Source organism: Haliotis rufescens, unplaced genomic scaffold (assembly GCF_023055435.1).
Source record: "Haliotis rufescens isolate VD_foot unplaced genomic scaffold, xgHalRufe1.0.p SCAF_1, whole genome shotgun sequence".
Lineage (NCBI taxonomy): Eukaryota > Metazoa > Mollusca > Gastropoda > Lepetellida > Haliotidae > Haliotis > Haliotis rufescens.
Window position 1 is genome coordinate 67,654,264 of NW_025963779.1, and position 25,685 is coordinate 67,679,948.

A 25,685-nucleotide genomic window follows, 5' to 3' on the forward strand; every position below is an offset into this window, starting at 1 on the left:
AAATATCTGTAGAAGTGAGGTGAGGTGAGGTGAAATGGGGTTTAACGTCGCGTCCAAGATTATGAACTTGTCTATCGACGTGCTTGCAGGTGTGTGTGGCTGCCAATTTATAGTGCCAGCTCACTGAGATACCATGCCGCATTTTAACATGAATACACCACTCAGAGAAAGTATACGGACTCCGAGCCGACCAGTCCTTGTTTAAGCCCCTTAATGCCGAGCGCCAGACAGGGTAACAAGTACCATATTTCAACGTCTTTTGGTATGACGCGGACGGCGATCGAACCCCGAACCTTCCGCTCTCCGGGCGGATGCTCCACCACTAGACCACGGAGGCGGTCTGTACAAGTACATGTCTAATCATTCGCAAAGTTTCGGGACGGCACTTTCTAGGAGGTTCGCTATACCGATTTAAGAGAGATAAGATTCGAGGTCTTGTTAGACCTACCAAGTGGGGATTGGATACATGTTGTAAACACGATAAATTCCTGCAATCTGCCATTACTATTCTTGATTTCAGAACGGACTCAGGCCTGTTTCTTGACATTCGACATTGTCACGATTTCTAAACATTCCTGAATGCACTTACATTAATTTAAGGGCCTGATATTTTTTGCTGCTGCCAATTATGTGACCCAATGTGTTCCATTTGTTATTGTAAACCTAAAACTGCAATATAATTTATTCTTTATACATTGATCTTGTGAGGTCATTTACTCATTTCACAATTTAGTTTTGGACATAACGATTTCTGGGTTAACCAAGGCCGTAGTTAACTTTTTGACAGGGGGGGCAAATAAGATTATTCATTTCTTATTCAAGATAACTTTCACAAGGAAAAATGTTTTTTTCTAAAATATCCAAGACATAGCCACCAGTGTACGTAAGTCAAATATATACTGACCATAACATAATGACAAACATGGCCCAAAACCTTTTGAAATCTTCCACAATCACAACTGACCGGCCAAACTCGCTGTGCAGAGTTGCGTCCCTTAGGCGTGCCAGAAACCTATAAATCCTGGTTTGCCCTGATTATGTGTCTAGGTTTGTTATCACCGTACCCGTGCTTGTGGGTTTCATGAAAGTGGTGAGCACCTAAGACATTATCACATCAAGTGGAAAAGCTGTCATCTAGTGCAATAGTGTTGAAAGCAGCATTAAACCAAACTCACTCACTTACCCAAATAAATCAACTGCAAACACAAGCCACCTAATTTAAAACAATTTAATAAACTCTATGATACATTTTTTGATAAAAGTAAACATCAAACAAATAGTAAATGTTATGGCAAACAGTATTCTTCCAAATAATACAATTTGCACTCAGTAACAACCAACATACATTCATTGACAGCACTCAACACACAAACACCCAGGGTGTTACCATGGTTACAATGGTTAGGGTACTGTACAGAATTGCACGTGTTGTAGGTACAGATGACCATAACTTGAACTAGAAACATTCCTACACAGATCAACGACAGATGCCTGTATACAAACCAGCATGTACATATACAGATCTCTCTGTGTTCTTGTATTGCTGGTAACTGTATGTGTCAAGGAGTTTGCCCATCACTGACACACCTAAACATTATCACAGATTTACTTAACATTGATCCAGCTGCCAACTCACTGAAAATCTGCCTGCTCCAAAGGTTTATTAAATAATCACTTAGTAGTATCCCTATGGGTTTTCGGACGCTTAAGAAACATTTATAGTTTTCTCTCTAATCACATCCACAACTGTAAAATATCTTATTCACTTTTATAAAAGACACTTTTCCTCTTTAAAAAAGCCATCATCAGAGTATTTACAATTTTTGTGTGATGCTACACCCCGTCCAAAAAACATATGACATCTGAAAACCTATGATCCAACAATAAAAAAAAGTGGGTAAGTATGGTTTTACGCCGCTTTTAGCAATATTCCAGCAATATCACGGCGAGGGACACCAGCAATGGGCTTCACACATTGTACCCATGTCGAGAATTGAACCCGGGTCTTCGGCGTGACGAGCGAACGCTTTAACCACTAGGCTACCCGACCGCCCCCAATAATAAAAGAGCTGGTGAAATTAGTCACAAATTAATGTAGAGTAGACTCCCTCAATCTCGAATGCCATTCCCATCTCGAGGCAAACCTTTGGTCAAAAACGTCTTCTTGTATAAGTATCATTGACTGACTAAACTTGTACATATAATGCACATCTCAAACTTCAGCATTACTTTCACCCAATATCACGAACCTAGGATTTGGTCCCCAGGCACAAAAATATAGTACAATTATCATTTATATTTTAAACTTTAATTGAAATATTTTAAATGATTCACAAGCACATTTCTCAGCTCATCGATTCATTGTACCAACAATATTTACTGAAAGCACACTAATATCAAATATTGGCTTGCATGACTAGGTAACCTGTGGTCAAGCAGTAATGGTCGGTTATAACAATGATCACAATATATTCTGGCCTTATGAGTTGTAGCAACAATGTTTTCACAGTCAGTAATTGATGGGCGTGGGTTTAACAAAATGACGATAGTTAGAAAAGACAAGGATTATGTAAAGGTTGACTGAATCGCTTCAAGGAATGTAACATTTTTTTATTTTTTTTAAGATCTGTGCGAGGTTCACACAGCTGACACTCTGTCAAAGACTCTGGTGTTGGTGAATTTCATTCAGCGACTCTTCCATTTGTGAATTCCAGTTCTGATAAAGGTATGGCATCACATGACGTGTAAAATGGTGCTCAGTCATAGTTATGTACTTTGAAGAAGTATTCGTTACCAGCTGCTTACATGTTTTTTATCTCTATCTCTTATCACATGATTTGTTACATATTTCAGTGTGAAAGACTGAGTTTCCTGAAGTTGAGAAAATGTGGTATTTTCATTGAATATAACACTTGGACAGTACTATTGACACACAAGAGTTACCTCCCTGCAAATTGTCTCCCTTAATTGTAAATGTCTAGCCCTTACATAAACTGTTGACTTCCATTTCACCTTAGTTTCACATTGACAAGGACAAATAAGTACAGGTGGTCATTTATGGAGTTAATGTTGCTTCTCGCTATAAACTGTTTATAGGATATTCACTGTTTCTCGTGAAATATCATTTTTCTCTCAACTCGTGGTGGGGGAAAGGAGATATTTTCACTCAACACAAATAATATCCTCCATGTCTTGAATGAATAAATTACGCACACAGACATGATATCTCGAAACTGAAGTTTGCCTTGCACACCTGAATGTCCACCCTTGAAACTTGATGTGGGCTGTTCCAAGGGTTTGTTTGTTTGTTTGTTTGTTTAATGCCACACTCAGCAGTATTCCAGCTATATGACGGCGGTCTGTAAATATTCAGGTCTGGACCAGACAATCCAGCAATTAGGATACGATGACATGCATCAACCAAGTCAGTGAGCCTGACCACCCGATCCCGTTAGTCGCTTCTTACGACAAGCATAGTTGCCTTTTATGGCAGGCATGGGTTGCTGAAGACCTATTCTACCCCGGGGATCTTCATGGGAATGCTGTTCCACTCTGCCTTGCACACCTGAATGTCCACCCTTGAAGTCTATTCCAAGAGTCAGGACTCCATCTGACACACCTGAACGTCCATCTCGGCTTCCTTGTGGAGCCGGTCACACAGAACCCTCCGGCGCTCATCTTCCTTCATGTCAGACAGCTCATCCACCTCATGAGGGTGGAGCTGCAAGAGAAAGCATAGCTGTAACACCCCTGTTCTAAACACTGAATACTAACAAATTTCCTTCCAAAGATTCAGTAAGTGAACGCATATTGTTTTATGCCACAGTCAGCAATATTCCAGTTATATCACAACACCCTGTAAATAATCAAGTGTGGGCAAGGGAAGCAAGTTAGTGAGTGAGTGAGTTGGGTTTAACTCTGTTAACCACTTGGGTAAAACCCACGAGCAAGGACAAACCTAGGAACATAATCGGGGCAAACCAGGATTCGAACCGAAAATCTTCATTTCAATGCGAACTCGGAAACTTCCATATCCCTGCCATGATGACCACTTCTCAGGGTCCTCTTACTTGGACATCAGAAGCATATAAACTGATGGGCCATAATTAGAGAACACATAGCAGTCGAGCAGAAGAAAGTTTCAATGCTGAGTCAGCAGTTCTGAAAATATCTTGATTCCTCTATGGGTCAAACACTGAGTGTTCAGAACTATGGGGACCCTGGAGAGGTCTTCTGTGGTTCTGAGTCTAAGGACTCCCTAAACATGTAACATAAGAGATATGACAAGGACCCTTGGATTTCCTTGTTATATTCTGAACACTGTTGAACAAATGCATTGCTGAACCAATTGATGCTGATGGGATACGATGACACAAATCAGCTAGAACAGCTGAAACCAAGAGTGACCACCATAACAGTTTTGTCACCACACTCAAATATATTCCTGTTGGCAGCCGGAAAATCATTGAGTCTGGACCAGACAATCCAGTGATATGATATGAGCGACAACCCCCTCGTCAGGCTGTGAGGACACACCATCAACCAAGTCACCAAGCCTGTAGTAACTCACCTTGTATGACCAGCATGGGTTTCTAGGGACCTTATTCTAACCCATAATCCCCAAACTGGCCCAAACTGTACATGCTGTCCTTACCAAGATTACTTTGTATCCGAGGCGGTTCAGATTTCTCATTTTGGTCTGGTTGTGCCCATTCAGTTTGACATGGTACGCCTGGTGACTGCTGGTGACTGGCAGACCCTTCAGACTTGCAGCATCCAGAGACAGGCTGTCTGTTGTGAGGAACTGACGAATGCTTCCAAGCTCTATGGCGATCCTGTAAAAAAATCATAGTCTGCTGCTTTTATGTCATTACAAGTTTCAGAAAATTAAAAATTTCTAACAGTTGGTTCCAGTTTCTCTTTCATATGAGTGTAAACAGCAAATACTGGATACGTGATGACTTATGTAGGTAGGCTATTTACGAGCATCAAATACTGAAACATCCTGGACCATGTAGCTACCATGGACTACAGGAACATCACACCTGGCCACTGTGCTACCATGGACTACAGGAACATCATTAGACCACCTGGCCGGTGTGCTACCATGGACTACAGGAACATCATTAGACCACCTGGCCAGTGTGCTACCATGGACTACAGGAACATCATAAGACCACCTGGCCGGTGTGCTACCATGGACTACAGGAACATCATTAGACCACCTGGCCACTGTGCTACCATGGACTACAGGAACATCATTAGACCACCTGGCCGGTGTGCTACCATGGACTACAGGAACATCATAAGACCACCTGGCCACTGTGCTACCATGGACTACAGGAACATCATAAGACCACCTGGCCACTGTGCTACCATGGACTACAGGAACATCATTAGACCACCTGGCCACTGTGCTACCATGGACTACAGGAACATCATAAGACCACCTGGCCACTGTGCTACCATGGACTACAAAACATCCACTCGCCCACCCTTAACCATTAGCATTAGAAAAAGAGGGTTTCAACTAACTTGCGCTGTGTGTCCGTGGGCTTGCTGCCATGCTTGCTGTCCAGGGGTTGCACATTCCAGGGGTCTTGACTGACATAGTCCTCCGTCTTTATGGGATGGTTCGAGGCATCAAGCCTTAGTTCAATATCTGTAAGGTGATTAGCATCATTACACAATACATGTAGTCTTTATACACATGATAGAATAAATGGAACTGCATTAACTCAAACTTCAGTAACTCGATTGGCCATATTTGAAGCAAAACAAGACACAATCATTTTGTCAATGAGCGTACCAAATGAAGCATGGGTATAAAAACAGGTGTGATCTAGTCTTTGAGGCCAAGAAATTGAAGAGTGATTATCAGACAGAAATGAATGGAATGACATTCCTTGAATCGTTTTAACGTGAGTAGCTTCCATGGCTTGCCACCCTACCAGTAAACAAGATAGTGTCAGATAAAGCGACGACCATAACATGACATCTGAAACTATAGTGAGTGAGTGAGTATGGTTTTACGCCACTTTTAGCAATATTCCAGCAATATCACGGCGGGGGACACCAGAAATGGGCTTCACACATTGTACCCATGTCGGGAATCGAACCCGGGTCTTCTGCGTGACGAGCGAACGCTTTAACCACTAGACTACCCGACCGCCCCCTGAAACTATAGCCAACTACAAGCAGTTTCCAAAGGCTGAGTAATAATTCGGCCACTTTAGGGGTGATATTATTATCCGGAGTGGTAAACATTCCAGGTTTATTTCTACTGCTGTGATGTTCTTACTTGCACTTCTGTAGTGAGGTAGAATGTAGTCCGCCTTGACTCGGTCAGCACCTAACATGTTGGCAAGTGACTTGTGGATTTCTTTGAAGCCTCTGCGAATGTGGATCTCCTGTTGGAAGCTTCTCCACTCTCGGCTGTTGAACTCCTGAGCCACATTCTGCAGAGAGATCAATAAAACATCAACACCGAATAAACATCAACACGGAACAAGCGCATGGTCGATGAAGTCATCTATATCCCCCGCCCATTTTAACACAGTTTCATTGGAAAATATTTAACGGTTAATGAGTCAAGCTCTGGAAATAATACCCAATAATATAAATTTCTCAAATTCATAAATAGCAAAAGGCAACAATTCAGCATATGTCTGATAGATTCGGAAAATTTCATCCGGAATCGAACCCTACCCTTATTGATTTCTAAGTCCAACTTGCTGCCATGGAAACGTGAAAAATAAAAATGTCTAAAATTCCGAAATAACAAAAGGCACCAGTTCAGTATGTGCCTGGTAGACATGCAAAGTTTTGTAAAGAAAGCATTTAATGGTTTTTGAGTTACGCTCCGGAAATGAACACCACCCTTATAGAACCTAGGTCCAACTTGTTGCCATGGAAACGTAAAAAATTAAAATTTCTAAAATTCCTAAATAGCAAAAGGCACCAGTTCAGCATGAGTCAGATAGACATGCATAGTTTCGTAGAGAAATATTTAACGTTTCTGAGTTATGCTCCGGAAACGATTTCAGGATGCACGCACACACCCACACACACGCATGCACACACGGACGGAACCCATTTCAATATTCCCACCAACTTCGTTTCAACACGGAAAAGTAGTCACAGAAATACAAGGAAACACATTTTGTCCTCTTATTGGCAAATGGAAGCTCAACTATTCTTATGTTCCCAAAATATCAGTTAAAAAACCCCGCAAATATAGGGCATGACTATTGTGACATTCCCTATATTGCGGTTTTAGGATCTAGGATTCAAACGTACAATCTTAGATTTCTGGCTGCAAAGGGACATAAATTGCGGTGCTTTAGACAACTATGCCCCCCGTGCCCCCATCGTCCATATGAGTAACAATATGGTAAAATCAGGATTCAAGGATGTTTGTTTGTTTGTTTAACGCCGCACTCAGCAACATTCCAGCTATAGTCTGGAAGGTAATTTAAGGTACTGACATTTACTACAATATCTGAAAAACAATTGGACCTACTCCAGTCAAAGTTGGTATGAGATTATTAAACAGTCATACATAACTGGATATTACATTTAAAGACAATCGGTGCATGAATAAAAAATCTATCTATTTAGCTATCGCTATATTTCATCAACAACCAGACCTGTTCGTCACTGGTGGAACGAGCATTCATTGAAACAGCCATCTGCATAATGCTACCCCTGCGTCACAGAGCCATATGACACAGTTGAACCAATCAACTCAACTCGAAAGTGTGCACGGGAATCACGCACGCACGAATACGGTGTTAGCGTTGGGCTTCTCAACGTGCGTGATTCCCGAACTATATATGACGGTGGTCTGTAAATAATGGAGTATGGACCAGACAATCCAGTGATTGACATCATGAACATTGATCAAGGCAATTGGGACACGATGACATGCATCAACCAAGTCAGCGAACCTGACCACCCAATCCCATTAGTCACTTCTTACGACAAGCATAGTCGCCTTTTATGGCAAGCATGGGTTGCTGAAGACCTATTCTATCCCGGATCTTCACGGGCGATTCAAGGATGTAGAGACTCACCCAAGCTTGCTGCAGCCCGGTATATTCAGGACATTCAATCAGAACATTGTTGCTCAGAAGACGAAGTTGCAGTTCTTTTGAACGTCTGGGAGCTGAAATGTAGTAACATCAACATCAGATGAGGGCAACATAGTAACCATGGTAACTGCCTTGACCAAGTACGATCTCAAACCACTAACCCGCTAGCCTGCAAGTCCATTCCTACTGACATTGTGAAAGGGCAAGTGGAATGTACACAAGTAACAGGCCATTGGTTCAGTCTTACAGAACTTTCTGGCCTGAATGACCATTCCTAAAAGGTATTTGTGAATGAGTTTGTAATAATGGCGCTTGAAACAGTATTTCAGTTATATCATGGCATGTACTCTTTATCAAGATAATGTGTGAGGAAAGCCCACAGTGATGCTGGTTGTAGATGCTTACAACTTGGGTGAAACCCACGAGCACGGGTATGGTGCCAACAAACCTAGAAACATAATCAGGGCCAATCAAGTCAAAGGATACTGGCATGCCTAAGGGACGCAACTCCTAAGAAACATGACCGCCTCCGTGGTCTAATGGTAGAGCGTCCGCCCGGAGAGCGGAAGGTCCGGGGTTCGATCCCCGGCCGCGTCATACCAAAAGACGTTAAAAGATGGTACTTGTTGTTACCCTGTCTGGCGCTCGGCATTAAGGTGGGCTAGCACTATAAATCGGCATCAGTCCGGACTAGTACAAGCAGCCACACAACACACACACGTACATGCACGTCGCTATATAAGTGCAATAATCTTGGACGCGACGTTAAACCCCGTTTCACCTCACCTCACCTAAGAAACATAATCAGGGCCAATCAAGTCAAAGGATACTGGCATACCTAAGGGATGCAACTCTGTATAGGATGAGCACATCAGACAACTGCACCACCAAAATATATCTGTGCTTCACTTTTTATTGATTACTTCTCACAACCAACAAATAATAAAGATCAGAAATCTCAGCTTCATTTGAACGAAAATAGTGGGTGAGCACCAACTCATTACTTTCACAGGTAAGTTTCATGACTCCCAAGACTCAAAGTGTTTGTAATAGATGTCATGTGGTCTGTAGCTTAACATGGCATAATAACCCTGTGTCACCTAAACACCGATCAACATTAATATGCAGTCTCTCTGTAACCATGGCAACACTCCGTCGTATTTGGTACTACCACCAGTTTGTGAAAGTCTCGAAAATATTGTTAGCCTTAAAAGTTACAAGCCAGTTTCGGGGCCACGGGTGGCGCCGCGATTCGCTGTGCAGAGTTGCATCCCTTGGGCACGCCAGAAACCTATGATTGTGGGTTCGAATCCTGGTTCGCCCCGATTATGTTTATAGGTCTGTCAGCACCATACCCGTGCTTGTGGGTTTTACCGAAGTGGTAAACGTCTGAGACCTGCGTCACTTCAATTTGATATATATATTTTTGAGGGTCGTATTGATCTAGGGAAAGAAGACAACATTCTTTTATTCTGATAAACTAAGACTTAGTAGGAGGAGTGCAAACACAAAGACTATCGTTAAAATTTCAGTAGCCAGTTGGACGAGGGACATTTCAGAACTGTTAATCCGACCGAAATTTAGCAGGCAGGAGGCTATTTCACACACGACTATTTCACTACAACTACCAAATATAAGAGCATGGTTTATCATGGCACCATAGACATAAAGAGCATCTCAAAGACTATGCATGGGAATAATAAATCCATACACGACATCACACCTTTTAAGAGGTTGACTTTTTTTGGGTGAAACAGCATATCCAGCATATCCGTGGGGAATATTCCAAGGTAGGCCAAGCCATGCAGCATGTCCGCCAGAGATTCAGGGTGTGTTCGTTCTTGTTCAAAACGTTTGTAAGCTTCCACTAGTTTCATATAGGACGTCTTCCCACTGACTGGTTCATGGTGCAACATCCCCATCGCCTTCACAAACTGAGCAATATCTTTAGATCGTGGCTTCACTTTCAAGTTGCTGTGTGTACAAAGTCCAACAAAGGCTGACAGTAAGGACTGGGTCAACGGTTTGTGGTATACGGAGGCTGATGCATAAAATGCTGCAATATGCATCAAAACTGAAGGATTAATTGTTGTTTGAATGAAGGACAAAGTCACTATTTTGTCTGCAAAGTTTTGAAAGAAACTGAATTTGAAAAAGCTTGAATGGGACAATACTTTGGTTATATTTATCAACATATTTTTCTCCACAAGTTCAAGTTCATCGACAAGTCTTTGACTGATTCGATCTAGAAGCTCATAAGATAATATTCGCACATTGCCTCGAAAAAATCCAAGACAAATTAATCCTATATCATTGACGTGTAACATTTCCAGGTTAGTTGACAAATAATCTTCGACCTTTTTAAAAAGCATTGACGGTGCCCTACCGTGGAAATACACAAAATACATCAAATGGACGACAGTTTTGGGGGAGTAAGCACTGAAATCTGCATGCAGAGCATAATCAAACAGTCGAGGCAGGAACATTACTTCCATGTAGTTATGAGAAACATATACATCTGCAACTTGTAACGACTTGTCGAGTCCGATGTCATTGATGCGTGTACTAAATCCCTTCTCTACATCATGTCCAGCAGCCAAAGTTTTACTCAAATTGTTAATTTCACTTTTCCAATCCTTTTCATCCACTGCATTCATGGATGCCCCAGTCAATGAAGTGTTTATATCTGCCAGTATTGACTGTTTCTTCATAAACGTCAAGATTTTGTTGGCCACTCGGAATGGTACAGGGTTCCTCTCAAATCTGTCATTCCCTGAGCGTTGCTTGGTAGCAGCAGAGACATGCCTGACACTGGCTGCACAGATGTTGTTGGGAAACAGACCCCTGCTGGCCAGCCTGGCAATGTTTCTTAGTGCCAACATGTCGTCACTGACGATGTCTACAACAAGTGTACAGGATCGCCACTGCAGTCTTGTTCTGCAATACTGAAAAGATATGATGGAATAATACGATAAAATATGTTAACATCGTTACACATACTGAACACTCGGGAATACTAAGATTAGACAGTTAAATAAAGAGAAGCTAGACTAGGGCTCAACTGTCAGTCTAGGTGGGTGGGTGGGTGGGTGCGTGGGTGCGTGGGTGCGTGCGTGCGTGCGTGCGTGCGTGAGTGAGTGAGTGAGTGAGTGAGTGAGTGAGTGAGTTAAAAAAAATTAAGTCACATCAGCAATATTTCAGCCATACATCAGCAATATTTCAGCCATATCGTGACTATCAAGAGTTTAACATAACAAATGCATTACATAAAAACCTGCCAACTAAAGACAGTAAAATAACTAGACTTATCACAGAAAAGGATTTAAAACTAGTATTGAATCATAAAATGGATAACACTATACATAACATCACATTATAAAAACGGGCTATAGGTCGCCAGCAACTGAAGGTAGTGCACCATACTAGGGACCATGGGGACTTACAGTACTTTAGCTTCCTGCCTCATGTGCATGGACCCCAGCAGGATTTACATCATCCCTTCAGGTGTTGGCGATTATTGACAAATTTAGCCAATTAAAAGAACACATATTCTGCGATTAAAAAACTATAGTAAGAATAACATACTTTGAATATTATGGACTTACGATACCCTCTCTGGGGGACAATAATTTTACACTACTTAACCCCCTTCAACATGTTCAAGGTTACAGCCACATACATTCACAGATATCAGTTCATTCTACTAATGTTAAAAATCATTTATTTTATACAAAACAAGTTAACAAACTTATTATACAACTCTATTTATTTAAAAAAAAACCAATAATTAAATGAGAACTAATGTTATTAAAAAGATTCTTCATAGATGTAACCTTGAAATATTTATCCCTTGTGATGGAAAAATCAATACAGTCAAGCAGGACATGCTAGGGATTTAACTGAAATTCTAAACTAAGTGACCATGTCAGGCAAATTTGAAACAAAATAATTTTGTATTGTATTCAAGTTATATTTCCACAAAATTGTAAAGTATTTTGACCAAATGGCCGCTCATAGATATCAAGTCTTAAAATAACAATAAAAAATAACTTTCATGTCAATCTCTGATTTATTACGATTGCTAGAGCGAGAAAAGATGTTATTTACAAGCTCCTACTAGCGCCTGACAAGTTATTTCAAGCTCCTCACAGCGATTTCCCATTTGCTGAGCTCTCTACCTGTAGTGTAACGAAGGTGTCACGTGCTGGGAAGGAGTTTGAAGTTTGTGATACCACTGTGAGGAGATTAGGCTTATTTTTAACATTTCATTTAGTGCTATACAGCAAAACTAAGCATTAATGTCCTTTCCTCTTTATCATGTAGCTAGCTGTTATCAGTATTATACAATTACCTTAGACGATATATCAATAACATGAATTGAATTTTGTATTTTTGACCATATGGCCGCCTATATATCATGTATATATATCACTTATATAATAATACAAAATAACTTTCATGTCAATCTCAATTCGTATTGTGTAGACAGGCTATCATATTGCATTGCAATTACTATATCAAGATCAGTATCATATATATGTCATGACAAAGTGTTTAATTACAGCCCTAGTTTCGATGGACACATGTCAAATACGCATAGCAATTAGCAGCTATCTAAAAATAGCCTCCTAAAATGTCCACATCAACAACTGGTCACATCTACCTCAGTACAGTGGAAACTTTCATCATGGACACTTAATACGTCTATAGGCTATTTAGGGTCCATGCTTTCATTTACAATTTAAACAACCACTGCATGGGGACTGAAATGTCGAGGTGTGCTGAGTCAACCAAAACATGCAAAGCCACGACGACTCCAAGTCACAATTAACTTATCCAACAGCTTACTCTGTTACCAAATTACATAATGCTGATCATGTTGTTTCATAACGTAAAATCGTAAACACTTAGATTGAGGACTTCGTATGTCCTTGTGAGATTTTGTAGAACTATCGTTCTGTTGCGCATCGGACGAGGAATTAAAAGAATTCTTGCTGAAACATTTGCAAGATGTCAACTGTCTACTTATCTTACCGTTCCTGTGATCAACCGATGAGAGCGGCCTGTTCTAAAAGTCAAGCATCACGAAAAGCAATATTCAGAGAGAAGCTGTTTCCACGCGAGATTGCAAGCTCCAAACAGCGTGATCTTTATCTTCGAATGTGCAGTGTGTTGAAGAGGCCGATACCAAGCGTTGGGGTGGAGCTTGATGGTTATCTAATGCAGACTGGGATCCGGCGTAAACGGCCACTCGGTGCATTGGAGCATCGGGGCGCAATGGTTCCTGGGATAAAAAGACGCACATGCGGAAATATACTTTGTAATAAAAAAAGGTACCATTCTCTTATTATAAAGAACACTTTTAGCATCAATCAGTGTCATGAACTCTGATTTATTATGATTGCTTGGCCGAGAAAAGATGTTATTTTCAAGCTCCTATCAGCGCCTGACAAGTTATTTCAAGCTCCTCACAGCGATTACCCGGTAGTGTAACGAAGCTTTAACGCGCTGGGAAGGAGTTTGAAGTTCGTGATACCACTGTGAGGAGATTTGGCTTTTTATAACTAGGATGGGCTACGTAATTGTGCGCTGCAATTTGCGATAACTAGTTTAGAAGAAAACCATGAGCTCAAAACATCATCATATGCAGTGCCGCTTTGGTGCATAAGGAGAGCCGAGGAAGCTACACACGCTGCGGTAGAGCTTAGCAATACACACCACGAGGAAGCTTAACTGGTTCCTCTGTTGGAATGCGTTGCCGCATTGACGTATTTAGAAATAGGTTTTTGGAGACAAACTCAAGTCTAAAAGAAGCGTTGATAGACATGTGAAGGTTACGGGAATCCAACATCAACAGTCTCATACCGGTAGGTAGATCTAGTTACCGTTATGACAGCCATTATTTGCGATAAGTACTGACAGTGTGTGGAGTTGAGACGCATTAGCGGACCTGACTTCCGAGATCATGAATGCAGTAGACCTGTATGTAATTTGATTGAAGGAGATCACAAGATTGGATCGAGACAACAACACCGACCTATGTCATGAATCATTGACCGCTTATTGACTGCAAGGTGTATCAGTTGGTAAATCTTAATGTATACACATGTTGCTGTCGACATGACCAATGCCGTATAACACCTGTAGATTGTCTTGCCAAGACTGACAGGACTACAAGATTCACTCATCCACTCACTCACTCATGTTTGTTTGTTAATATCGCACTCAGCAATATTCGTATGACCACGGTCTGTAAATAATCAAATCTGGATCAGACTATCTAGTGACATGACAATAGATCCTCCATTTGGGACATGACATGCATCAACCAACCAAGTCAGCGGGCCTGACCACCTGAACCATTTAGTCACCTCTTACGACAAGCATAGGACCGATTCCGGGGTAGAATAGGTATTCATGAATTGATAATGACCTGTTTGATCACATATAATACGCAAGTTTCCTCCTCAGCTTAACCCTGCATCTCTTGCCATCCCTTAGCTTGGGACCCGTGAAGATTCTGGGGTAGAATAGGTCTTCAGCAACCCATGCTTGCCGTAAAAGGTGACTATGCTTGTCGTAAGAGGCAACTAACGGGATCGGGTGGTCAGGCCCGCTGACTTGGTTGATGCATGTCATCAATCCCAATTGCGTGGTTTGATGCTCATGATATTAATCACTGGATTGTCTGGTCCAGACTCGATTATTTACAAACCGCCGTCATATAGCTGGATTGTTGCTGAGTGCGGCGTTAAACAACAAACCAACCAACAAGCAGCTGGGGACCCATATTCTTACCGGTTGTCACCACAGGTGTACTCATGTATGATTTTATCAAAGAATATACATGGTACATACACAAAATCATCCAGGGGGGAGGTGGGGGGAAGTATATATACTAAACATTTTGTACGTTCTCAATATATGGATGATCAGGTACACTGAAAGTTAACACACTGGGTGTAACGACACTATGTCTATCTAGCCTCTTTGGTGAATTCCAAATTCACATGATGTGAACCATGCTTGTCATAAGAGGTGACTAACGTGATCGTGTGGTCAGGCAAGCAATCAGTGGGTTGATGCATGTCAATGATCCCAATTGCGTGGATCGATGCTCATGTTGTCAATCACTGGATTGTCTGGTCCAGACTCAGTTATTTACAGACCGCCGCCATATAGCTTGAATATTGCTGAGTGCGGCGTTAAACAACAAATAAACAAACAATTTTAACGAACGATGCGAACCTCTCCATTTAAAACAGCTGTATTGGTACTTGATAAGGGGAGAGAATAATGGCAGATCTAGTGAATCAGGACATGTTTCCTACATTTCAGGGAGCAAGTAACATGTGAACATGAAGGTGTCATTTTTATGCAAGTTGACATGCCAGTATGGCCAAGCATTTAGGAGAGCTTGGAGCCTGCATGGGTCCAGATACAAGTCAGAATACCTACAACTCTCTCGCTGTTCCTCGTCAGTTTCATCAGGGAGAGGTCCTGGCCCAAGGACAGGTTCCCATCTTCACACAGCTCCGATCAAGCGGCCAGGCTCGGTGGCAGATTTCATTACCATGCAAGGGTTACAAGTTACAGACAATGCAATAGCCAAAACACGTGAATTTGAAAACGAGTACTATCATTTTTACTTGGAACAGTCTGAGTTTAGGGAATATTTTCTGTCTGGAAGTCTCCAGGATTCTTTCCAGCACCCAGATGCAATACTGTCTTCCCAGGTTTATGAAAATAAACATTGTGAAAGTACGAACAGTGCTGATCAAATTATATCTGAGCATGTAAGGCAGTTGATGGTAGCGTCAGAAAAGCAAGACATTGATTCTGTGATAAAGTCAATGTGTGAACTGTCCAGATACTTAACTACAGAGTTACCTGTCGTCAATGACGATACATTGTTACAATGCATGAGAAATATCATAAAATACCCATTCCGAGATTGCCTCAAAGGAGAGTCTAGAGTCCTTCGCTTAGAGATTGCAACCTTATTTCAGAAGGAATTCCTGAGAAGACATTCCGAATGGGATATGAAAACATATTTCCTCGCTGCAGACTTTCACTACCATTTTCGACTAAGTTACAGCATAAGCCGCTTCATGAAGTCCTTTTTCAACCACATGCAGAAAAACATTCACAACCTTTCTCACGGAGACCTCGTTGTTCTTATGTATCACGTGTCCCTCTACCGAAAAATGTCAAGGTACACGTTGTTGTTACTCGTTGAAATAATTTCGGCAAGACTCTCTGAGTTTAACGCCCAAACTATTGGCATCGTTTGTTTAGGTCTTTTCAAATCAGAGTGGTATTGTCCGAATAAACAGCTTTTAAACAAGATCATTGATTTATCAGGGGGCATTGTCAATGAGCTAGATGATGTTTCCCTAACAGCTCTTCTTAAGTATCTGCGGAGGTACACACACAGACGAATGATATTTGCTGTACCAGATAAGTACCAGACATTAATAGATCTCCAACCAGTGCTTCAAGCCCGTATGCAAGGCACTCATCACAGCACTCTGATAAACATTGTTCATCTTTATGAACATCTCAATGATATATCTGCAGATATGATTCAGGAATTGTGTAGAATTCTGTTAAAAGAAGATTTGGAAAGTTGGCGCCTAAAGGATCTCGCCAAGTTTTGCTCCATGGTTGGGAGGTTATCGTTCCCAGTTCAAGGACGAAGAGAAGCCTTTAAGAAAATAGTATTGGAGTTGGCTTCCAATAGGCGTGCCATAGAGATGAGAACATTCATGCCATCATTTGTAGCTTGTCTTCGTGGAATGTCTCTTGATGGATTCTACCCACTGGAGTTGATAAGTCAGCTGTTCAGCACTACAGAGGGATGTGAGTGTAAGTGTCCTTATGTTTTGCTTTGTGTTTATTTGTTAGTTAATGCTACACTCAGCAATATTCCAGATATATGATGGCGACCTGTAAATAATCAAATCTGGGCCAGACAAACCAGTGATTGATATTCTGAGCAATATCCCACATGGTAGGGATACAATGACACGCAATCAGCCATTCAGTTGCGGTTTGGACAACCATAGGTTGCTAAGGACTTAATCTAACCTGGAATCCCCACAGTGTTTCGAGGTGTAATCACATGGTAATAGAAAGTATTATGATTTTTAGATAAAGTACTAGAGCTTTAAAAAATTATGTACTTTCTATTTCCAATCAGATTGCACAATTGTTAAGGAAATCTGCAAAATGACAATCCATTAAGAGATTAAGGTTCCAGTCTAGTTGTTGCTAGTTGTATATTTTTATAAGTAATGAAACTCCAGAACCCATCACGCCCATGCTTGTCTCTCCTTTTGGGTTCTGGGCAGTTTTAGTGACATAGCGCCCGTGCATAGTGCTTGTTATGACCATAATAAGGGAATAGATACAGCCCTAAGATCAAAAGGGCAATGGGGTAGCCATGTGGTTAACATGGTTAAAGCGTTTGCTTGTTACATCAAAGACCTGGGTTCGATTCCCGACATGGGTACAATGTGTGAAGCCCAATTCTGGTGTTCCCCGCCATGATATTGCTGGAATATTACTAAAAGTTGCATAAAACCATACTCACTCCAAAAGATCAAACCACCAGCCCCAATAATAAATAACCACTCTCTAAGAGGCAACTAATGAGGATTGGGTGGCTGTTATTGTGTGTCATCTGCTCATGCCGTCATCCACTGGTTTGCCTAGTCCAGGACAGTTGGAGGTGAGGTGAGGTGAAATGGGGTTTAACGTCGCGTCCAAGATTATTGCACTTATATAGCGACGTGCATGTACGTGTGTGTGTTTGTGTGGCTGCTTGTACTAGTCCGAACCGATGCCGATTAATAGTGCTAGCCCACTGAGATACCATGCCGCAGTTTAACATGAATACCCCACTCACACACAGTATACAGACTCCGAGCCGACCAGTCCTTGTTTTAGCCCTTAATGCCGAGACAGGGTAACAACAAGTACCATCTCTTAACGTCTTTTGGTATGACGCGGCCGGGGATAAAACCCCGGACCTTCCGCTCTCCGGGCGGACGCTCTACCACTAGACCACGGAGGCGGTCAGGACAGTTGGAATACTGCTGATGTCAGCAGCATGGAGTCAGACTACACTCAAGTAAAGGGATATGTCATCTCCGACCTATTTTGAACTGAGAATGTATTGCCTCATGTCTCTGTACACAGATCGGATACACATTGGCCAGAACCTGTACCACGTGTCGGAGAGCGTGAAGATCGAGGTTCCCCACTACACTGGACCGTTCCTAGTTGACCAGGGACAGATCGCTCTTGGCAGGGTATGCTTACTACATGATCACAGACAGAATTTTGTGATGTTTTGTTTTATTATAGGCACTGCAATTCGTAGAGTAGAGTTGTGTTATAAGCTAAGCTTGTTAAGTGGGTCAGAAACCTATGATCATGAGTTTAAATCCTGGAATCGCCGTGATTATGTTTCTTGAAACCTCTGCTTATGGGTTTTACCTAACATGTCAAAGTGGTAAGCATCTGAGACCTGCATCACTCTCAGCTTTTCCTCCACATAAACATGATGAAGCTGATACGCCATGATATAACTGGAATACTGTTCACAGTGGCTTTAACTAAGATCACTCACCATTTCAGTTCCAAGATGGCAGTATTAGTCATGCCCTGTAGTACTACAGTGTTGTCAAATCTAGACCTAAACCATGGAATCAGGAGATAGTCAGTGAGTGAGTGAGTGAGTTGGGTTTAATGCTGCTTTTAGCAGTATTCCAGTTATATCACGGCATGTCAGCTCAATGTGACAGGAAAGCCTGAAGTGATGCAGGTCTGAGACATTACAAGTTTGGTGAAACCCACGAGCACGGGTATGGTGCTGACAAATCTGGAAACATAATCGGAGCGAACAGGGATTCGAACCCACAATAATAGGTTACTGGCATATGCATGGCCAAGGGATGCAACTCTGTACAAGAACAATACATCCAAACGTTTTATTCTTACTTCTGATAGGTGAGCATTTATATATAATATAGTGGCTGCAGGGATACAAGTGTGCATTAGGATTGTTTTCTGTATCATCAACATGAAAAAAATAATAAAAATACGAGAATCTGTACTTTACAAAGAAAGTGTTATCCCAAATACATGTATATTCCTGTTAGTAATTTCATTGGTAGGTCATAGTTCGCGAAAGGTTGTTCTGACGTGACCTGTAATGGGATGTCCTCGCTGATAGCTCGGGCAGATGACCACGGAGTACGCTGATCACTGCTGGATTAACGAGACTGATTAATGTGTGATTTTGGTAATTCGTTGCAAATTAGGTGTGTCGGAGTCAGAGTGCGAGACTGTCGGATTAACGGGTCTAAATAGCACCGATTTAATCGGTTCCCATCATTAGTGTCGATAAAGCCGATTGTCGGATTTACGAGCGTCAGATTAACTAGACGTGACCGTATATATAACATAACATTTGTTACATCAGCATAATCAACACAATTGGTATTGAATACACTATTCTGATTTTTAAATATGCTTTCAGTGCAGGAAGTATGAGTCTGTTCAACAAAAGCAAAACCAGAAAAAAGTAGAAAGAGAAGACTTGACAAATGAACTGATCTGCTTGTACTCGAATATCCTCGGTGGGACAGAGTATGTGCATCTTGGCACACTCCTTTCTCACTACAATACCCCTGGTGAGTACAGTCCTCTACCTGCCTCCACGGTGAGTAGTGTACAGGCAGTGTGTGACAAACTCACTAGAAAACACTACCTCTAAGTTATATCACAATGTGTCAATGTGTTAGGGAAAAGCCTGAAGAAATGCAAGCAAGAGATGGTTTCCAATTTGGTGAAGGCTACTAGCATGGTATGGTACTGACAAAACAAGAATCTGAAATTAATAACCACGATCATAGGATGCTGGAGTATCTAAGGGACATAACTCTACATAGATAGGAGGACAATCAGGATAGGAGGCAACAACACTGATAGGTTTTCATTGCTGAAGTGACTTGCTGGTAAGCCAAATCTAGGAAAACTCTCCTCACATCTGTGGTCAACCAGTCTTAAAATGAAACCTAGTGCTCAGATTATCAGGGTCGAAACAACTCTATGAACAAATCTCTGGGCCGGGGGATGGGGGGGATTCCAAGGGCAGTGAGTGAATTAAAATTTAACATTGCATCAGCATTATCTCAGCCATATAGTGATGAGAACAAGTTCTTATATTTTCAATTAAGTCATGAATACAAATATGTAGGTTCATGTATAACAATATTATTTATGCAGTTGAATCCTAGGCAGAGAGCATCCTACATACCTCATACATGTGTACAGACATATGAGGAACAGGTGTTAGGAATGTGTGACCTGGCCGATTGTGTGTCATCTTGCCTAAATGGTGTGGACTATTGCTGTGTTATAAACCACTGGTTTGCATGGTCCAGACTCAATGATTTACATGCTCCTATGATATAGTAGCTGTTGCTTGACACAACATTCACTCACTCCCACTCGAACACAGGGGCAGACACCGTTGGTCAAAATCCAACCCATCTGCAGCTTATTCTGGGTTGTAGGATACAAGTCTCTCTGGATTCTTTGGACTAGGGTTGTGCCTATATATATCCCTGTAAGGACAGATTTATTGTCTCTATAGCTTAAAGTATTTGGTGTCTTATCCAGACTTGACTATTTACAGACCGCCATCATATGGCTGGAATATTGCTGAGGGTGGCGTTAAACAACAAACAAACAAATATAATATTTGGTTGGCACAGCTTGTGAGAGGGTTTTCATTTGAACAGCCAGAATGTTAGTGGTAAGTGATATTTACTAACCAAGACCGAGGCATTCAAGTTAAATGAACTTTCGAGCATGTGCACAATTGGATGTGGTGTACAATGTACATACTTGAGTATTAACCTAATTTGAACCTCACGGTCAATGTTAGTAAATATTTGACACACTGACAGAGAATTAACTTTTATGTTCCATCTGTTTTACCACATATGCACATGCAAATGAGTATGTGGGCACATGGAACTTGTATCGTGTCTATTGTAAAACAGGTGATGCACGGATATGAATAGACTAACATTTAGTCTATGAAATCTTATATTACACAATATCCTTCTTGACACTAAAAAAAATTCTCCCTATGCTGATTTCATAGAGCTAGCTAGAGTTGGCTAGACTTGTGTTTGTATGCGTTTCTAGATTATTATTTTTTTTATAAAATAAATATATTCCACGGTCATGGTGCAGGACTAGGATATGAACAGCTGTGACAAGCTCTAGAGCTAAAGTACTCATGGAAATGAAAAAAACCTGTTTTGCTGGATATAATAATTGACACAAAGCATTACATAGATGTAAATACGAAATAACAAAACAACTGGAAAAGTACTAGTCTGGATTTGCTAGTTTTATCTCAGTGCTCAATACAAAATGTACTTTACAGGAGGTAATTTGTAGGCACTTTCAACATTCAAAAATAAAACTAAGTCCAAATTGACATGGCAGAAACAGGCTATAGGCATTATGCAAATTAGCCTGGAAAAAAGTTATCAAAACAACAATAAAAATAACAGCTATGTTTATGTACATAATAATAATGACATGTAGGTTGTTGTTTGAGAAGGGAATATGTTACTTTTACGTTCTCATATTTTGACAATGATTTACTATCCCACAATGCCACTCACAAATCACTAACCACTGACAAATCACATGCACGTGGGTTTCAAGCACCTGTTTTCACCTGTCGTCAAGGTGTCATAGGTCATGGACATTCACCTTGATCTACTAACACCTGGTCATGCTCAGTTTCCCATTAGTCTGTTTTGTTCATATTTTTACACACTTTTACGTGTAAAAAGACATAAAAACCTTTGATATACGTTGTATTTGTGCCAAGGCCCAATTAGTACTAATTGAGTTGTTTGAATATTTATATATTTTGTAGATTAACTGCTTCTATTTAAAATCTGAGATCGAAAAAAGTTTTTTTTCCATTTCCGTGTGTAATATGATTTACTGCACCCGCCTACTTGCGATGATTGTTTTAATAATCTGGAACCAGTTGTTTTTAACTTCGTACACATCCCCCTCCTCCTACGAACTTGATTGTAAAATCTATAGCTTCAAATCTTAGTGAAAACATTGTTTGACTGTAACAGTATTTTATCATTATGCAATATGTACATCCCAAATCGTGGTACACAATTCCTAGTTGTTAGGTGAATACATCTAGAGATGCAGGATTATCGTTTTGATTTTGTCATCATGACATGCAGGAGTGGTCTTCGTGTTTCAGATATTGAACTGAGACTTGATTCTGACGGGACAGCGATACCTGTAGCTGAATGGACCACTCTGGCAGCCAACAAGAATCAAAGGCCACATGTCAAGTATGTCAGAGACTTTAATCAGCTTTCATGTTGGTACCTATTTGAGGTTATGTGAAATGTGGATTTAACGTTGCGTCCAAGATTATTGCACTTATACTGCCTGTATGGTGTGTTGATGTCAGCAAATGACTTGTATTGGGGTATTGGTGCATGGTTTCAGCTCCTATGGGGATTCCAGGTTAGAACAGGTCCCCAGCAACCTATGCTTGTATGCAGAGGGTAAATGAAACAGGTGATCTAACTGTGATTTGGTTGATTGCATGCCATTGCACACTGACAGCGTGGGACGTCACTCCTAACATCCATCCCTGTTTTGTCTGGTCCAGACTGAGTTATTTTTAGGCCACCACTGAGCGGGAATATTGTTAAAAGTGTGCTGTTAGACAACAGAAGGCATGTTTTTACGTTGTGTACACCTGGTCCTGTCTGTGGTTGCAGAGTGGCAGTGCTGCTGTATCCCTTCAACGCCATCTACTTACTGCGGAGGCTGCAGGGTGACGTGGAGATGCATGTGTCCGGCTACTATCTGTGTAAAGCAAGGCAACTCAGGCAATTTGGCTATCAAGTCGTGGAGGTACGGCTGGGATGAATCACTGTCTTTAACTGGGTTTACTGAAGGAGAACAGGATGGGACTATAACATGATAAATACTCACACAAGCTACAACCGCCCCGTGAAGATCAGGGGTAGAATAGGTCTTCAGCATGCTTGTCGTAAGAGGCGACTAACAGGATCGGGTGGTCAGGCTTGCTGACTTGGTTGAAGCATGTCATCGTATCCCATTTGCGTGGATTGATGCTCATGATGTCAATCAAATGATTGTCTGATCCAGACTCGATTATTTACAACGCGCCATAGTACAGCTGGAATATTGCTGAGTGTGGTGTTAAACAACAAACAAATCAAACAAAACAAGCTACGAGACAGTCCCGTTAGGTTCGCGATAACGGGGTTCGACTGTATATGTATATGTATATGTAGGAGCAGCTCTTTAACAGTTTAATACTGCATGCATAGCTGTTCAACCCCGTGGAGAACCGGGACAGAATAGATCCCAGCATCCTTTGCATGGGGTGGTTATCAGCTGATGCCCACTGAGTAGATGTTGCTCACAACATCAATCACTGGTTTATGGTTTATCTGGGTGAGACTTGATTATTAACAGGCTGCTGGACATAGCTGGAGTATTGCTGATTGTGGTGTAAGATTTGATTTGATAAACATCTTATGGATAAGTCATCGCACAAGTACTAGTGGTGGACACAATTCAGAAGAACACTGGTTTGCTTCCTACCTAGATATGTAGAATGGGATCAGGTGGTCAGGCTCGCTGACTTGGTTGATGCATGTCATCGGTCCCAATAGCGTGGATCGATGCTCATGATGTCAATTAGTGGATTGTCTGGTACAGACTCAATTATATACATATAGCTGGAATATTGCTGAGTGCAGCATTAACAATAGACTAACATTTAGTCTCTGAAATCTTATATTACACAAAAAAAATAATTTTTTCCCCCTATTTCTAGATTATTATTTTTTCATAAAATAAATATATTCCACGGTCATGGTGCAGGACTACATTAACAACAAAAGAAAACAAAAAACCTATATATGTTCTGATGTTGGGCCGTAATTCTACATGATCTTCGGGTTTTTCTGCTCTAATACCTCTTTTGTTGTCACAGATTCCTCACTATGAGTTTCAAGAAGCACATGATAAGCAGTCCTACCTTAAACAGAAGTACTTGGAGCGATCAAGACAGCACAGTAATGCTGCATAGCAGATGGCCAAACCAAACTTACCACTGTTTGCAACCTCTATTCAGTGGACAACAGGATATCGACCAATCAAGAGAATCTGGATACCGGCCAATCAAGAGAATCTGGATACCGGCCAATCAAGAGAATCTGGATACCGGCCAATCAAGAGAATCTGGATACCGGCCAATCAAGAGAATCTGGATACCGGCCAATCAAGAGAGAATCTGGATACCGGCCAATCAAGATTGAGTCAGGATATCGACCTATCAAGACGGGCAGTGTTACATGACAAGCTTTGTGTGAACTTGTATGCTGTCGGGAGTCAAGTATTCCAACACATACATGTGTGTAAGTCAACAAACAAAAGGACATGTTTAGATATGGGGAAATGAGTGTTTATTGACAACTCCATCTTGCAATGCCATAAAGTTATTCTATACAATGTTATGTACATACTGTACACATGAGGGACAGCGGGAGGCGGAGTACTGCAACATGAACAGCCAGAGTGCATCTGCTCCATCATCGTTCACACACCTACTTCAACAAGTTTTCCCATCCTCAGGAGTATTCACATTATCAGATTTAAAGAAATATGTATCGGTGCCATATTAACATGATTAAAGCAAAGAAACATAATTTTTTTCTACATGTTTTCAAACATAGCAGTACTTTTATTCCAGAAAATGTTGAACTTGGTGAACTCTTCAAAAGCAATGCCAGCAAGAGAAAAAACATGACACTTTGCTTAATGTTGCAGACAGACAGAGACACATGATAAACAATCTCCAGGAGTCCTGAACAGTCCAGTCATTGCTGTACACTAACATCTTACACCAAGGTTCCTCCTTGAGAGTTCCCATTAACTGTACAGTGTACAGGATGACCTAGTGTCCTGTATTTGTCTACGTGTAGACACAAGATTAGAATTTCTACAAACTTCATCGGTACTTGTTCAATACAAGTCATCAATCATCATGATCAAATTATCAGTCAGTTTTGCTCACTATCATCCTGACTCTCCTGACCTCTCTCAGTCATCCTTCTTGCTATCATCCTGACTCTCCAGTCCTCTCTCAGTCCTCATTCTCGCTATCATCCTGACTCTCCAGTCCTCTCTCAGTCATCATTCTCGCTATCATCCTGACTCTCCAGTCCTCTCTCAGTCATCATTCTCGCTATCATCCTGACTCTCCAGTCCTGATAAAAGCATCATCAGCTCCTCAAATCTCGCTGCAACCTGCAACAAATGAGAAGTGAATTTCAGCATGTGACCAAAGTTGAATGGATCCTTCACTCTATTCTACACAAAGAGTTTGTTTGATTGTTTGTTGTTTAATGCCGCACTCAGCAATATTCCAGCTATATGAGGGCGGTCTGTAAATAATAGAGTCTGGACCCGACAATC

At 41.2% G+C, this 25,685-nt stretch overlaps 3 protein-coding genes across 6 annotated transcripts in view; 1 reads left to right on the forward strand and 2 right to left on the reverse strand.

Moving 5' to 3' along the window:
• Nucleotides 1–1,969: 1,969 nt before the first annotated feature.
• On the reverse strand, nucleotides 1,970–13,309 carry LOC124134095 (FAST kinase domain-containing protein 5, mitochondrial-like). The gene is made up of 7 exons (XM_046498742.2): nucleotides 13,128–13,309; nucleotides 9,817–11,038; nucleotides 8,076–8,167; nucleotides 6,302–6,458; nucleotides 5,536–5,662; nucleotides 4,655–4,835; nucleotides 1,970–3,721 (listed from the first exon to the last, which is right to left on the reverse strand). The coding sequence occupies exons 2-7, from the start codon at nucleotides 10,973–10,975 to the stop codon at nucleotides 3,599–3,601; spliced, it is 1,839 nt and encodes a 612-aa protein (XP_046354698.2). The 5' UTR covers nucleotides 10,976–11,038; nucleotides 13,128–13,309; the 3' UTR covers nucleotides 1,970–3,598.
• LOC124134139 (FAST kinase domain-containing protein 3, mitochondrial-like) lies at nucleotides 10,974–24,996 on the forward strand. Its single transcript, XM_046498819.2, has 7 exons — nucleotides 10,974–11,003; nucleotides 13,876–13,960; nucleotides 18,297–18,409; nucleotides 19,642–19,795; nucleotides 22,420–22,513; nucleotides 22,952–23,087; nucleotides 24,202–24,996. The coding sequence occupies exons 1-7, from the start codon at nucleotides 10,974–10,976 to the stop codon at nucleotides 24,295–24,297; spliced, it is 708 nt and encodes a 235-aa protein (XP_046354775.2). The 3' UTR covers nucleotides 24,298–24,996.
• Nucleotides 24,657–25,685, reverse strand: part of LOC124134138 — a 49,662-nt gene continuing 48,633 nt past the window's right edge. For all 4 annotated transcript variants that reach the window (XM_048399961.1, XM_048399958.1, XM_048399966.1 and 1 more), the window contains one exon: nucleotides 24,657–25,517. In XM_048399961.1, the coding sequence (XP_048255918.1) occupies nucleotides 25,440–25,517 (78 nt within the window). In that variant the 3' untranslated portion in view covers nucleotides 24,657–25,439. The remainder of the gene's footprint in view (nucleotides 25,518–25,685) is intronic.

What these genes read in the sequence shown, in the direction of transcription:
- LOC124134139 (XM_046498819.2), top strand. Translation starts at nt 10,974, where the DNA reads ATGTCGTCACTGACGATGTCTACAACAAGT. An exon ending in GACAGATCGCTCTTGGCAGG is followed by an intron (nt 18,410 to 19,641) that starts GTATGCTTACTA and finishes ATATGCTTTCAG; the next exon opens with TGCAGGAAGTATGAGTCTGT. An exon ending in AATCAAAGGCCACATGTCAA is followed by an intron (nt 22,514 to 22,951) that starts GTATGTCAGAGA and finishes CTGTGGTTGCAG; the next exon opens with AGTGGCAGTGCTGCTGTATC.
- LOC124134095 (XM_046498742.2), bottom strand. Translation starts at nt 10,975, where the DNA reads ATGTTGGCACTAAGAAACATTGCCAGGCTGGCCAGCAGGGGTCTGTTT. An exon ending in AAAAGTCAACCTCTTAAAAG is followed by an intron (nt 8,168 to 9,816) that starts GTGTGATGTCGT and finishes ACTACATTTCAG; the next exon opens with CTCCCAGACGTTCAAAAGAA. An exon ending in ACCTCACTACAGAAGTGCAA is followed by an intron (nt 5,663 to 6,301) that starts GTAAGAACATCA and finishes ATCACCTTACAG; the next exon opens with ATATTGAACTAAGGCTTGAT.